The following is a 14,058-nucleotide window of genomic DNA, read 5'->3' as shown; positions in this document are numbered from 1 at the left end:
CATGTCAAAAAAGAGTAGTCTTCAGACAAAAATCTTGAGAACAAGATAAGACCACTGGGTCATCTCATGCAGTTCTTGGGTTGTGATTCAGAGTCTATTCTCAGCATGCTCAAGGCACTCTTATTTTTTAAAATCCTGCTAGAGAGAAAGAGAGTGTAGATCTTTCTGACCAAGGCACCAGAAATGGCATGCACATACCTCTTTGAACATGACATAGGCAAACTTTGATTAGAAAGACCACAAGCAGATGATAATGGGTGGGACTGAAAAAGATTATTCAAGATCAGATGAAAGGATGGTTTAGAAATTCAACCAAAGCAAGTCAGGTTAACTTTATACAAACAAACAGAACAACTCCAGATGTGAATGGATATTTAGGAAAAAGAGGTTTGACACTGAAATTCTTTAATTTGGGATGAGAGTTATTTTAAAGCCTTAAACCTTGGATTTGGATGGCTCTATCAAATTTGAGAAGGATTGGGAGCAACTAGGAGGATGAAAAGTGGGTAGCGGGTGATTTTTGGAATGCTATTCAGAGGAAATTCAATGAAGAGTGAAGAAGCCATAATAGGAAATACCTGTGGTTGCTTGGACCATCAGGGTCTGAGCATGCTGCCCACCAATCAGCCCATGAAGGTGGGCAGTGTAATTAGAAGAAGCTTTGAGGTTGGTGATGACAGAGCTGTGAGACACCCCAGGCACAGAGAGCACTATGGTCTCCTGGGGGTGATCGGAATTACTAACTTCTATAAGAAAGCTATCAAAGGCAGACTCCTGAGCTTCCCACGAGATGGACACACTGCCCCAGGTCATGTTTGAGACAGTGAGGTGGCTAAGAAGTGGTTCGGCTACTAAAGCAAGAAAAAAAAAAAAAAAAGAAAGTGTGTCAATTTAAAACACCATTATAAAGTCAAAATCAAAACACTTAAGACTAAATCCATAAAGTTTTAGACTTTACCCTTTGTTAATGGTAAAATAATTTGTCCCTTGTTGAAAATCAGTTTGAGCCATGAGAAACAAACATATATGTTTGTCTAATTTTCTCCTCTAAGATTTTTTATACTTGAACCTGGCTGAGATAGGAACTGGATAATGTTGACTCTCTGCCTTATCTGTGGACCACCCTGATGATAATTTGTAGCCTCATGTAGAATGAGGACAGACGCTCTCTCAACCATGGGTGAGACCTAAGTGACAGGCAGTTTTGATGCTACAATGTCAATCCTTTTCTTGGATTTCCCACACTATGAGTCCCCTTTTTGTAAACTATAAGGAAAAATTATCCTGTGTTTGTTCTGTACATATTGTTTCTTCTTTTTTTTTCTAGTTTGTGATTTCTTCATTTCTCCTGTGTTTGTTCTGTAGATATTGTTTCTTTTTTTCTAGTTTGTGATTTCTTCATTGACCTCCCAAGAAAGGGCACTGTCTAAATTGTGCTAAGAATGCTATTTTGAATGTATGGGGTTCCCCTTTCTAAATTCACATAGGGTTCTCTTTTACTGAATGGCAAAGAGCATCTGACTTAGTGCACATCTCACAGACACCACAAATTTAAAGTGAGAGCAGTTCATTCTTTTGTTTTTTAAACTAAGTCCCTTGTTTGAACACAACTATTCTACTTTTATTTTTGCCATTTATCATTCACTATTCTGAGGGCAAGACATCATGGTCTGGTCTTCTAGAGGCGGTGTTGGAACTGGGGTGATCTGAATGGCATGGCTGCCTCCTGCACTCATCTGATAAGCAATCTTTGCTGTTTCTCTTTACTTTCCCAATTGGAAAAAAATACTGAACACCATCAACATGATTATTAAATCACTGGTATATTTGGGTATTGTGAGGTCCAAGAGACTAGGAAGACAAAGACACTAAGATAATACGAAAGAAAATTTATAAGACCTCTTCGACTGAGGTAGACATCTTTCAAAGTCAAGAACAGCTCTTATTATATAGCTTTTTAGTTATCAGAGGTTAGAATTCTTTTCTCTAGATTCCATACGGCAAACTAGACAGAACTACATTTTATGCTGTAAACGTCCTGGTCAGCAATAAATCAGGCACATGGTTTTATGGCAATCCATTATTTGGGCTGCTGTTGGAAAAGAGTTATGTTAAACAGCACTTCAGCCTAGCACCATGGAAGAGTTAGTGCCCCGTGGCTTGTACATCTATGGGCGAGGAGAAGGAGAGGCTTCACCCTGCAAAGAAGACTGGAAAGACTGTGTTAGAAATGGGAGAATGCACATATACCTGTTGTGGCTGTGGCACTGATGGTTTTGGTCCGGAAGCTGGGAGCAAGTCCAGAGAGGTAGACAATAAAATCAGTACTAGGGGGTAGCCCTGAGATATGGGCAGTTCGTTCAGCACCAGAGATATTATATTCCACAATCTCCAGCAACCTATTGGAATCAATAATTTCAATGGTAAAGGTCTCGAAGATCCCATCGGTAGCTGTCCAGGAGAGACTGAAGCTCTCGGGAGTTATGTCAGAAACATTTAAGTTTCCAATTTCAGGTTCTTTGGCTGAAAAAGGAAGGGGTAGGGGAGAATAAACAAATAAATTTGAGTTAATTATGTGGCTGTGTTTTAAGATTGAGGTTGTTAATGGAATCATTGCTGGGTAGAGAGATCTGATAGTTCACGGCTATGATGGAAGGAAGCAATGTTACCAATTAGTGCCAAAGAGAGAGAAAAAGCAGTTTTGTTAAAAGAAAAATTAGAGAAAGGAAGGTATGGCAATTAGATTTCTCTACATGCAGTTGCCACATATAATCAGGCCCTGGCCAAGAAGATGTGCTGAATGATCTTATCAGGAACTGTTGCATCTTAGTCACATATGCCTCTGGGAGCCCTCCCTCAGGGTTGCTGGCCACTGGTCAAAAGATATGAGTCCTGACAGCTTCCAGTCTCTTGAATTGCATTAAGGAAACCAAGATTACTCAGATGCCCCCCACAGACATTCTTTGCTTTGAAGGAGCTCCCATCTATTCAAATGAGAGCTAAATAATTCTGATGCCATTACCCTCCCAAGGTGGTAACTTGAGGCTTCTGATTTTGTGACTTAAATAACTTTGATTTTGTGACTTAATGGGAATTACCAATTTCTCAGTGTAATTCTTGGTATTTTTTTTCATGCTTTAGACAAGGACCAGCCAACCATTCTCCTATTCTGTTAAAATAACTTGTCCTCTCTTAACTGCTGCTATGCAGGCCAAAAAGGCTAGTATTGCATTGCCAACCAAGAGGGCTAAGCCAAGGCAAGGCAGTTTAGGCCATCTCTTTCAGTGAAGAAATAACATTTTGTTTGAAGATGGTCCTGCCAGTGCTTTCCCCAGCCATAAGAATAAAACATGCAGAGGGCAGGTAGGAGCAGGGTTTGAAAAGCTAGTACTGTCTCTTTAGCAAGAAAGAAGGCTCCTGGTCTCTGAGATCCTTCTAATAGATTTGTTGAGATACAGTTCAGATGGGATGATGGACCTTCCTGCCCATAGGCCAATTCATCAGTGGCAAGAATGTTGCTATTGTTAAGAAGAAAAACACACACACATAAAAATGCCGAGGACACCCAAGCCACAATATCTGCAGAAAAGATCAGAAGTGGTGGGTGATTACTTTGCCTTCTGGGAAGGGATGGTTTATGGGTCTCAGAAAAAGGAGGCCCAGGTGCCTTCAGAGTAGCCTCGGCTGCAAATTCTAGGCATTTCAGGGTCACTGTCCTGGCAGTGGTTGCCTGTGCTTTATATTTCTTTATCTCAGTGAAAATTAGTGAAATGACTGAGGTTAAAATGCAGAGCTATGCTCTTGCTAGATTCAACTGGGACGTACAGGTATGCATTAATAATTATTTTAAAAGGGGGGCAGTCATATGCAAAATGAAGCAATAGTCTCTACTGAACTTCAAACCCATGGTGTCACATAATAAGGATGAGCAATGGAAAACTGTGTTGGGGGAAGACTGCTGACTTTAGCAGGCTCCCAGGAAACACTGAAGCCTTGTAACAGGGGTAGAGTGACGAGTAAACTATAACGCACCCTCCTGGGTCTGGGGCTGGGAGTTTGCCATCCAAAGGCCAACACTCCAGAGAGAAACTCTTGATTAAAACAGCAAAAAGGGTATCAGTTCTTTGACATTCATAGCCCAGGACATTCCTTGTTCCAAAAGCTGCTGTGTGTACTTGTGCTAATGAATGGCTTTCTTTTTGGTACAGTCTCCAGTGATAATTGTGTAATTTCTTTTTTTTTCCTTCTGGTCTAGCTATTTGCTAATTTGATGTTCTAACAATGACTCAGTATCTGAGAGAATTGCCCGGAGGAGGGTAATTCAGTTCTCTTATTATACTGGCTACGCTTTAAAGAAACATTTCTTAAATGCAAGAACCACAGTACCCATATCCTTGAGGGATTTAGAGATAGAAAAGCACTGTTTCCAACTAGTAAAAGACTCTCTAAAGTAAATAATCTGTGTTCCACCAGAACTCATATATAGGGAGGGAGGCTTTTAGTTATATCCAAGCACTGGATAAGTGAATTAAAACCATCAGGCTGATTCCTGAAACAAAAATTCATCATTGAAAAAAGATGTAGAATCAGTCAGGTAAAGTATGAAAGGCTGAGGGGCTGGAGATCAGAAACGGCAACACCTGTATCATTCGCCATCCACATGGCAAAGGCATGAGGACAAAGGCATAGCCCACAGGGAGGTCTCTGAGCATGCACAGCCGGCCACTGAAAGGCACATGGAAAGGATTCAGTTATGGCGAGATGCTGACTCTGCGCATGATCTCTTGGAGAGGAAGCAAAGAACCTTGGGGAGAAAGCATTGACAGGGAGAGGAAGTACCTGTGGAAGCCTCAGCAGAGAGTACTGGTGTTCTATAGCCCCGGATCACCCCATAGATGGAGACTGTATAAGGCGTGGCAGCCTTGAGGCCCGGGATGTCCACAGCCCGGAGGCTGCCAGGCACCGTGAGGTTCTGGGCTGCCTCCACTTTGTTGACCTCCTGCACCTGAATGACAAAGTGCTCATAGGCCTGGTCAGCTGCGGTCCAGTTGAGTCTGAGGCCATCCCAGCCAACCTCAGACACGGCTAAATCTCCCAGCTGTGGGAGCTCCTCTGAAGAAGGATAGAAAGGTATTTGTCAGTTGTGTAAACCAAAAATTAGGAAACCAAACATCCCACAGCCTGACTCTAGGAAAGAGAGAAAAGGGAAAGATAATTTTTTTTTTTTTTTTTTTTTTTTTTTTAATTCTTGGTCTCTAAGCATTTGCAATTTGAACTGTGGTTCTCTGGCCACAGTAGTTTTCAGGTGTTGAAAATGGCCAGAAAGGGGAATATCTGCATGGTTTATCCTCGAGATGGCAAAGACATCTGCACCAATGAACAACCCACAGGGAGCGTGTATTACCAGCAGCTTAAGTTCACATGGAAAAGTAGGATTGTGGGTTAGGGCAAGAGATATGGGAATAGCTATAAGTTCAGACTTTGGAGGCAGGTGGTCCTTGATTGGAATCCCAACACTAGTGTTTGCTGGCTGCGTAATCTTGGGCATATCACTCAGCTTCTCTCTGAACCACCCTCTCTTTACCTTTAAATGGAGCTGATGGTACTGTTTCATGGGATTGTGTGATGATTAAATGGTAATATTTATCAGCTTCTTAGTATCATACCTGATACATGGCTAGTGGCCAGCTTAATAAATAAATTATTGTTTGAGTGTTTTCCCTTGGAATTTCTTACTCATGTCGGGGAGAAATGTCTGCTTTATTTCATTATTTGTAATTAGAAAGATAATCTCATCACTAGCCACTGACTGCCTGCCTGGGTTGATAAAGTGTATGCTATCTCAGGTGTGAACAAGTATGATGTTTTTTCTTTGGTCTTTTATCAGCTTTCAGGGATCAAAAGTTGTGTCCTGGGTTCCCAGCTTGTTTCTTCTTCCACTTTTTTCTGCTTGTACTTTATGTCTAAATGAAGAATGGCTGTATCACGGAGCAAAGCTGTTTGTGTGAAATGAGTGTGCCTACTTTTAATTAAAAGAGAGGATGTTTTTCGCAGTAAATGGTGCAGAACAGAACCCACTGTTAGTACTTCTACAATGTAGAAAGGAAATTTAACATAGTTGTTATTGGTGATTTAGGAAGTTTGGATTTAGGATATGGAAAATCCCATTGCTTTGTGGGATGCTTCTGAGGGTTAAATGCAATCTCTCAGCCACTGTTTTGAAGGCTGAAGTGGCCATGGGTTAGAAGTTAGGGAGGAGAATATCTGCAGGCATTTCAACCAAAAAAAGGTGAAAGATATAGGTACTTGTTCTTGGGTGTCCAAGGATTCAATGCACTGTGAGAGTCTGAGCAACCTCTTCCTTTTAAGAAGGGTTATTTTCAAACTGTGTTCCACATAGATCTGGGGCTTTTCTAGAAGAACTGTGTTGAGAACATGGGTGGCGGTATCTCCCTCTTACTTCCAGGCTCACCAAGAACAGCTGTTCACTTATCTGTCAAATAGTAGGGTTCCTTGGAAGATTTCATTTGCAAAAGAAGTTGTACTGCTAAAAACAAAAGTTTGCAGACTACAGAGGAAGATCATGAGCATCTTGCACACAGGCCACACCTGACTCAAAGGCCCTTTTTGCTCTTGTTTGATCTGAAGATATTCCAGGAAACACAGGAATACAACCTGGCCCCCTTATTTTTGGAATTTTGTGTAGTTTCTAGCAACCACCAAGTTTAATTTGTTATATAAGAGCAAGGAAAACAATTTTTTTGAATTGGGTGATTTGGGTTGCATTATCAAAAGGCAGGATATGTAGAGTGGGGCATGGGCTTAGGGGTCAGCACAGAAACCCTATTACCAAAACGTTGGCCCTTTTCCCCATAGCCCTTTTTGAAGCTATTTCTAGATACCTCATGTACAGCACAGTTTTCTATAACAGATGGAGCAGCACATTTTTTTTTTTTTTTTTTGAGATGGAGTTTTGCTCTGTCACCCAGGCTACAGTGCGGTGGCACGATCTCGGCTCACTGCAACCTCCGCCTTCAGGGTTCATGCCATTCTCCTGCCTCAACCTCCCAAGTAGCTGGGACTACAGGCGCCCGCCACCATGCCCGGCTAAGTTTTTATATTTTTAGTAGAGACGGGGTTTCACCGTGTTAGCCAGGATGGTCTCAATCTCCTGACCTCGTGATCCGCCCATCTCAGCCTCCCAAAGTGCTGGGATTACAGGCACGAGCCACCGCACCCAGCAAGCAGCACATTTTTGGTGGAAAATTGAGAGGAATTGTTTTTCCTTCCCAAATTGAATGAAAAGCATTGAAGTCAAAGGTGGCTGTCCTTTCTTGGAAATGTCCCTACTTTTTGTATCTGTTGAGGAGAGAGTCTTAGATAGTTTTATCAGAAGCTAACTGCATCATTTCTAAAGGTTATTATGTAAAGATCTGCCTATCAGTTGGGTGTTAGTTGGTGGCTCTGAGGCTAGTGATAAGGTTTTTCTAGAAAGTTCTGATCTTATTTTTGTGCCACAGCCCTAATGTTAGTGCTGTTTTAAAAATCATGACTCTGTTGCTATATGATAAATTTAGCTATTTGATATTCAATATTTACTACATGATGGGCACTTTGCTAAGCACTGACATTCATTAGCTTATTTATTGCTCATGACAGTTTCCTGAAGTAGGGGTCATTGCTGATTTAAAGATACAAAAAGGAGGCTCAGGGATGTCAAGAAATATACCCAAGAATAGAGGCAGGGTACGCTAGCTCATGCCTGTAATCCCAGCACATTGGGAGGCCAAAGTGAGAAGACTGCTTGAGCCCAGGAGTTCGAGACCAGCCTGGGCAACACGGTGAAACTCCATTTCTACAAAAAATACAAAAAACTCAGCTGAGTGTGGGGACTCACACCTGTGGTCCCAGCTACTGTGGAGGCTGAGGCAGGAGAATCACTTGAGTCTAGGAGTTTGAGGCTATGGTGAGCCATGGTCACACCACTGCATTCTAGCCTGGGCAAAAGAATGAGACCCTGACTCAAAAAAAAATTATATATATACTAGATATATAAGTATATATATATACACACACTATATATATAAGTATATATATACACACACTATATATATAAGTATATATTTGTGTGTGTGTATGTATGTGTATCTATATAGATACATACATATATTCCCAAGAATATTTAGTCAGTGAGGTAGAATTCCAACACAGACCTTCCTGAGTTAGAGATTCATTCTGTCTGTCAACAACACTGAGGTAGGATTCTGCCTCACAGGGGAATTTTCTCTATTTCAATGACATGCTGGCTCCTATCACATCTCCAGTCTGGGAGGAGGGTCATATACCTGTGATGACCTCTAAAGCAAGGGGTCGAGTGCTGTGGCCCCTGACCTCGCCGTGCAGGGTGATTGTGTAAGGAGTGCCAGCCCTGAGGCCTGGGATTTCCACGGAGCGCAGGCTGCCAGGAACGGTGAGATTGTGAGCCTCTTCCACCTGGTCAGCCTCCTGGACCTGAATGGTAAACTGGTCATAGGTTCCATCTGGCGTGGTCCAGTTCAGTCTGAGAGCATCCCAGCTAACCTCGGTCACTGTGAGGTTTCCCATATCTGGAACCTCCTCTGCATAAGGACACAGAGTTGCTGAATTACTTAAAAAGGCAATTGCACTCTGAGATTCAGGTGAGATGGCATTTTGGCTAAGGTTGGGATGAGTTGTCTGGTTAGTGTTGATTATAGACACATGATTTACAGCAGGTGTTGAGCACACTCAAATTGTTGGCACTAAAGCCAGGGTTTTTCTATTCAGCTTTTGGGAATGAAAAGTAGTTTTAGGAATTGTTCACAATTTCTATTCTTGACATACAAATAGGGCTATGGGGAGTCCTTTGGTGTTCTTAAAATGAGCTCATGAGCTCAGAGCTATTTTTTCTTCATTTACAGGTTGGGCTTTCCAACTTTTTAGATATTTGACTGAAACTTACTTTGAAAGAAAAGTCACCTCTCACTTTTTTAAAAGAAGAGTAGGTGGAATTTTCGATAGAACTGGGCTACAACTAGGACTTAGCCAAATAAGGGATGTGACATTTAGGAAGAAGCAGAGATGATTCACTGGTATTTCCCCAAGGTGGTAGGAGCTGATCCCAGTTTAAAGCAAGAAAGTGCTTTGATTCCTCCTGAGTGGAGACAAAGGGGAGGAAGTGAATTAGTGAATTCATCTAGAATACCTGTCAAGACTTCAACAGAGAGGGGGGTTGTGCTGAAGTCCTGAGTGACCCCGCGGATGGTGATGGTATAATGAGTGGCTGCTTTGAGCCCAGGCAGGTCCGTGGACCTCAGTCCTCCTGGGACCGTGTGGTTCTGGGCTGCCTCTACTGTGTCAGCCTCCTGCACCTGAATGAAAAAGTACTCATAGGCCCCTTCCGGAACAGTCCAGTTGAGTTTGAGGGCATCCCAGCCCACCTCGGCCACCATGACCTCTCCCAAATTGGGAGTTTCCCCTGGAGAAGGACAAAGAACTAGTTTAGTCATCAAATCACACAACAAGAGCCAGGGAATCTTTAATGCAAGAATAAGCTGAATAATAATATTACTGAAAAAAATGTGATTTTCTTTAGATAAACATGCATCATGCAACTCTTTAAATTTTAGAAATGGAGCAAAGAGAGGGAAGTGTTGGAAAATATTTTGTTTGTTTGTTTTTTAAATCTTAAAGAATTGCCTTAACCCTCAGTAGATGAGAGAATTTTGTGATTTTCTTTCCCTTTCATATACAGAGCCTGAACATCCTTTAACAGGAGGGAGGCTGTTTATGGAGCTAAAGACCCTCTCCATGGGAGCTGTGTGTTTAGTCCCTCAGGTTGAGCTCTGTACAACTCCCAAGGGTGTCATTCATGTGGAGTGAAGCATTAAAAGTTGCCTTGGGGTTCTGTAGTATAATGGCCTGGTGTCACAGTTAGACCCCATAGACATAACTAGTGGCAGAACAAGTCCATTCCAAAGCTAGTCGTGTCTGATTATTCACGGGCAGTTTCCTGCTGGGAAAAACAGAAGCTATAAATAGAAAGGAAAGAGATACCTGTGGAGGCCTCAGCAGAGAGCACTGGTGTTCTATAGCCCCGGATCACCCCATAGATGGAGACTGTATAAGGCGTGGCAGCCTTGAGGCCCGGGATGTCCACAGCCCGGAGGTTGCCAGGCACGGTGAGGTTCTGAGCTGCCTCCACCTTGTTGGCCTCTTGCACTTGAATGACAAAGTGCTCATAGGCCTGGTCAGCTGCGGTCCAGTTGAGTCTGAGGCCATCCCAGCCAACCTCAGTCACGGTGAGGTTTTCCAGTTCAGGGGCTTGTTCTGAATAATGACAGAGATGGGGTCAGTTAAAGTATTCCTCAGAAAGTTTTGCTTCTGAGAACCTGGGAATGGCAAGCCCAGTGCCACATCTACAGGCCATTGCAGTCCGAGTGCCATACTTTGTTCACTGCATCCCCTACTGGTGCTGTCCCTATTAAAACACAGCAGGACAACAATGTAATATTTCTATTGCGGCCAGCCACAGTGGCTTACGCCTGTAATCCCAGCACTTTGGGAGGCCGAGGTGGGCGGATCATGTGAGGTCAGGAGTTCGAGACCAGCCTGGCCAACATGGTGAAACACTGTCTCTACTAAAAATACAAAAATTAGCCAGGCGTGGTGGTGGGAGCCTGTAATCCCAGCTACTCAGGAGGTTAAGGCAGGAGAATAGCTTGAACCCATAAGGCAGAGTTTGCAGTGAGCCAAGATGGCGCCTTGCGCTCCAGTCTGGGGGATAAAGTGAGACTCTGTCTCCAAAAAAAAAAAAAAAATTTATTTTGCCTTCACGCATATTTGGGTTTTTCTCTTGGAAATGGTATTTTCCTGTTGATCAGTGTCCTGCAGATTTAGAAAACTATACGTCTTTGTTAGCAATGCTCTGAGCTTCAGTTTTCATTTCGGAACATGTCTTGCATCATAAGGGGGTGGCCCTCAGTTATTCTGGGGGTCTTGACTTGAGCTGTCCAACCTTCTGTATTTTGAGACAATTGGCTCCTCTTAGATTCCCTTCTTTTTTGAGAGGCCAAGGTGGGCAGATCACCTGAGGTCGGGAGTTCAAGACCAGCCCGGACAACATGGTGAAACCCCATCTCTGCTAAAAATACAAAAATTAGCTGAGTGTGGTGGCATGAGCCTGTAATCCCGGCTACTTGGGAGGCTGAGTTAGGAGAATCGCTTGAGCCCGGGAGGTTGAGATTGCAGTGAGCCAAGATTGAGTCACTGCACTCTAGCCTGGGTGACAGACTGAGACTCCATCTCAAAAAAAAAAAAAAAAAGAATCCTCTTCTTTTTTGTGCTGCCTCAATATCCTATGGGAGGTCTGCTTTCTAGTTTATATTGGGATTTCATCAGTTTCTAGGGTTCAAATCATTTACATAGATCATATTAGTAAAGATCAGAGACACATTGACACAGTATTACTAAGCCTGAGCTGAGGAAAGTGATGACGCTTTGAAAAACTGTTCCTTCTTAGAAAAAAGAAAGAGGTCCTGGCAGAAGCAGATCTTATGAAGCTCAAGTAAAACTGAACGCACCCTCTTCATTCATCTCCTTAATGCACAAAATTCCATAAAAACTCACTGGTCTCAACCTGACTTAAGGGAGATAACTTGCCCAGGGCTGAGCTTAAGTGGACTTTGCATAGTTTAGGAAGGAAAGTATTTCTCTGGGAATGGATCCTGTAAACTAGAGAGTAGAAACTGCCTTTAAATAATTTAAAAGAACAAATTGTTTTTTTCTATTTATACTTCACATTGCTGCTAATTTCAAATGAGTCTTATGTGTCCATTAGAGCCGGCTACTAACTTGAAAATCTTAGCTTGGAATTTGATTGAGGATATCCTTTCAGAGGAGAAAATATTTCTTTTCTAGAATTGATTTAACTCAGACGTTTCCAAGTTCTGGGGAACATTCTTCCTACTTGTTTCACATTGTCAGAGCATACACTTCTTCAAATTTTGTTTGATCGAGAACAGAGGTCCACAAACTGTTACCCAAGGCCCACGTCTGGCCTGCTATTTTGGTAGTCAGCAAGCTAACAACAGTTTTTTTTAACTTTTTTACATGGTCAGGAAATAAATCCAAAGAAGAATATTATTTGACGGTGCATGCAAGTCATATAAAATTCCAGTTCTGGTGTCACAGATAAAGTTTTATTGGAGCATAGCCATGATTGTTCACTTACATTGTTGATGGCTGCTTTTGTGTTACGAAATGTGCAGTTGAATAATTGTGATGTAAACTGCCTGGCCTGTAAAGTCTAAAATATTTACCATCTGGCCCTTTACAGAAAATGTTTGCAATGGTTGATCTTGAATGACAGTCTACAGACTCCTCTTTAACCCCGACTCATGTCCTGAAGCTTACCCCCGAGGCTCCAAAGCAGTTCTTAACCACCTAAACATGGTCTTTATGAGAAAGCTAGGACCCCAAACTGCAAGTGATGTATCTAGATTTAGGAAAAGAAAGGAGGTGTCAACTACCTTTAATCCTGCTGGGCATTGTGAGGCCAGAAACAGTATCTGATATAGTAATTTAATCCTGCTGGGCCTTGTGAGGCCAGAAACAGTGCCCTGATATAGTGATTGTACCCTTGACCTTGGGATTTAAACACAAATACACTCAAGAGCATGTCCTTCTCAAATACTCCAGCAGTTCTGATGCAGAAAGAGGTATAGGACAAAACACAGCTAAGTGAAAATTAAATCAGTCCTATGTCTTCTTAGCTCTCCTTCTTATCCCACTTTCCTGTTTTTGTTTCTCTGCTGTCCACCTGTCAGGAACTAATCTGTCATTGACAGCATACCCCTTCATGTGAATTAAGTTACTTTCTTTCTTCTGCGGGTGTCTGTCTTTTAATCCTTATCTCTAATTGTTACATAAAACATATTTTTTTTCTATGAAAGAAATTTTAAATGCCCCCTTGCAAGAAATATTGGGAAAGTTACCTTACGGGGGGTGGGGTAATGTGATTGTGGATTGCCCATTAAGCTGTGGCAAGAGATGGATGGAGAGAAAAGATGCACGTTGGAAAATGTCTCTTCCTGATGAGAATCATCTTATCTCTTTGAATCAGATTTTTAATATGCCACTGATACTTTCATCTAATGGTCTCCACATCCTGTTTTATCTGTTCATATAGTCGATAGAGTGATTTTTTTATATAACGTCATGTTGTTCAGTAAATAGTAATAGTGACGGTGTTGGTACTTCTGCTAACACTTTTGGCTATTTCTCTACATTTTTTTTTTGGTAGGCAAATCAAGAAAGAGCATTGGTTTATAACTCAGAGAGGCAGTATGTGGCCAAACTTCCACAAATAAAATCAGTGCCTAAATTAAAGAGAGAGGGGTCAGAATTATGAAAGAAGGGGGAATATTATGAATAAAAAATACAGTAGAGAATAGTTAAGGTGAGGACCAAGAGGCTTCACATAAATGCTGGCTCCACATTTCAACCACAAATGACATACTGTGAATTTACTGCCCTAGAAGCCAAGTGTTTCCATTATAGATTCCACACAGAATTTCTTGGCATTTCTTTATGAAAAGGCTGTTGTCTTTTTCTTACAGCTGTGCACTGGAATCTACCCTCTAGACAATGTCAGTGGGCTTGGGAAATCAGAATTTTGAAACCCCACTGCTGTAGTCCTGGTGGGTTGAGCAGCTGGTCTGGAGGAATTTCTGACAGTGCCAACTTAAAATCTGTAGATTGTTACCATCTTCTAGATAGTGATGACCAAGTGCTGGCTTGATGAGGAACCCATTTCAGTGACCACTTATGGGAGAAAGACTGATTCTCCCACAGCAGAGGCATGGTCATGTCCAAGCCTGACAACCCCAAAGGATATATTCAGTGGCTTTCCTCTCATCTCACAGAGATAAGACAATTGAAATGAGAAGCCTTGGCTGCCTTAAAACATTCAGTGATTTCTTTGTAACTGCCCCTTTGCAGGTGCCCCTGATGATGCCTCTAGCCTCCTACCCTACTGTT

At 42.1% G+C, this 14,058-nt stretch overlaps 1 protein-coding gene across 14 annotated transcripts in view; it reads right to left on the bottom strand.

Annotated features, from left to right (window-relative positions):
- The window catches only part of TNC (tenascin C), a 98,252-nt gene that overhangs the window by 34,468 nt on the left and 49,726 nt on the right, over positions 1-14,058 (bottom strand). For 3 of the 14 annotated variants that reach the window (XM_045373727.3, XM_005580955.5, XM_005580957.5), the window contains exons 11-14: positions 10,075-10,347; positions 9,224-9,496; positions 8,346-8,618; positions 4,840-5,112 (exon numbers count right to left, since the gene is read on the bottom strand). The exons of 3 other annotated variants lie outside the window; for them this stretch is intronic. In XM_045373727.3, coding sequence (XP_045229662.1) covers positions 4,840-5,112; positions 8,346-8,618; positions 9,224-9,496; positions 10,075-10,347 — 1,092 coding nt within the window. Of the gene's footprint in view, positions 1-2,250; positions 2,524-4,839; positions 5,113-8,345; positions 8,619-9,223; positions 9,497-10,074; positions 10,348-14,058 lie in introns of all 14 variants that reach the window. 8 more of the 14 variants (XM_005580950.5, XM_005580952.5, XM_005580953.5 and 5 more) reach the window with 4 other exon arrangements.

Source organism: Macaca fascicularis, chromosome 15 (genome assembly GCF_037993035.2).
Source record: "Macaca fascicularis isolate 582-1 chromosome 15, T2T-MFA8v1.1".
Lineage (NCBI taxonomy): Eukaryota > Metazoa > Chordata > Mammalia > Primates > Cercopithecidae > Macaca > Macaca fascicularis.
Note: the sequence above shows the minus strand (reverse complement) of the source record. Positions and strands in the feature narration are given on the sequence as shown.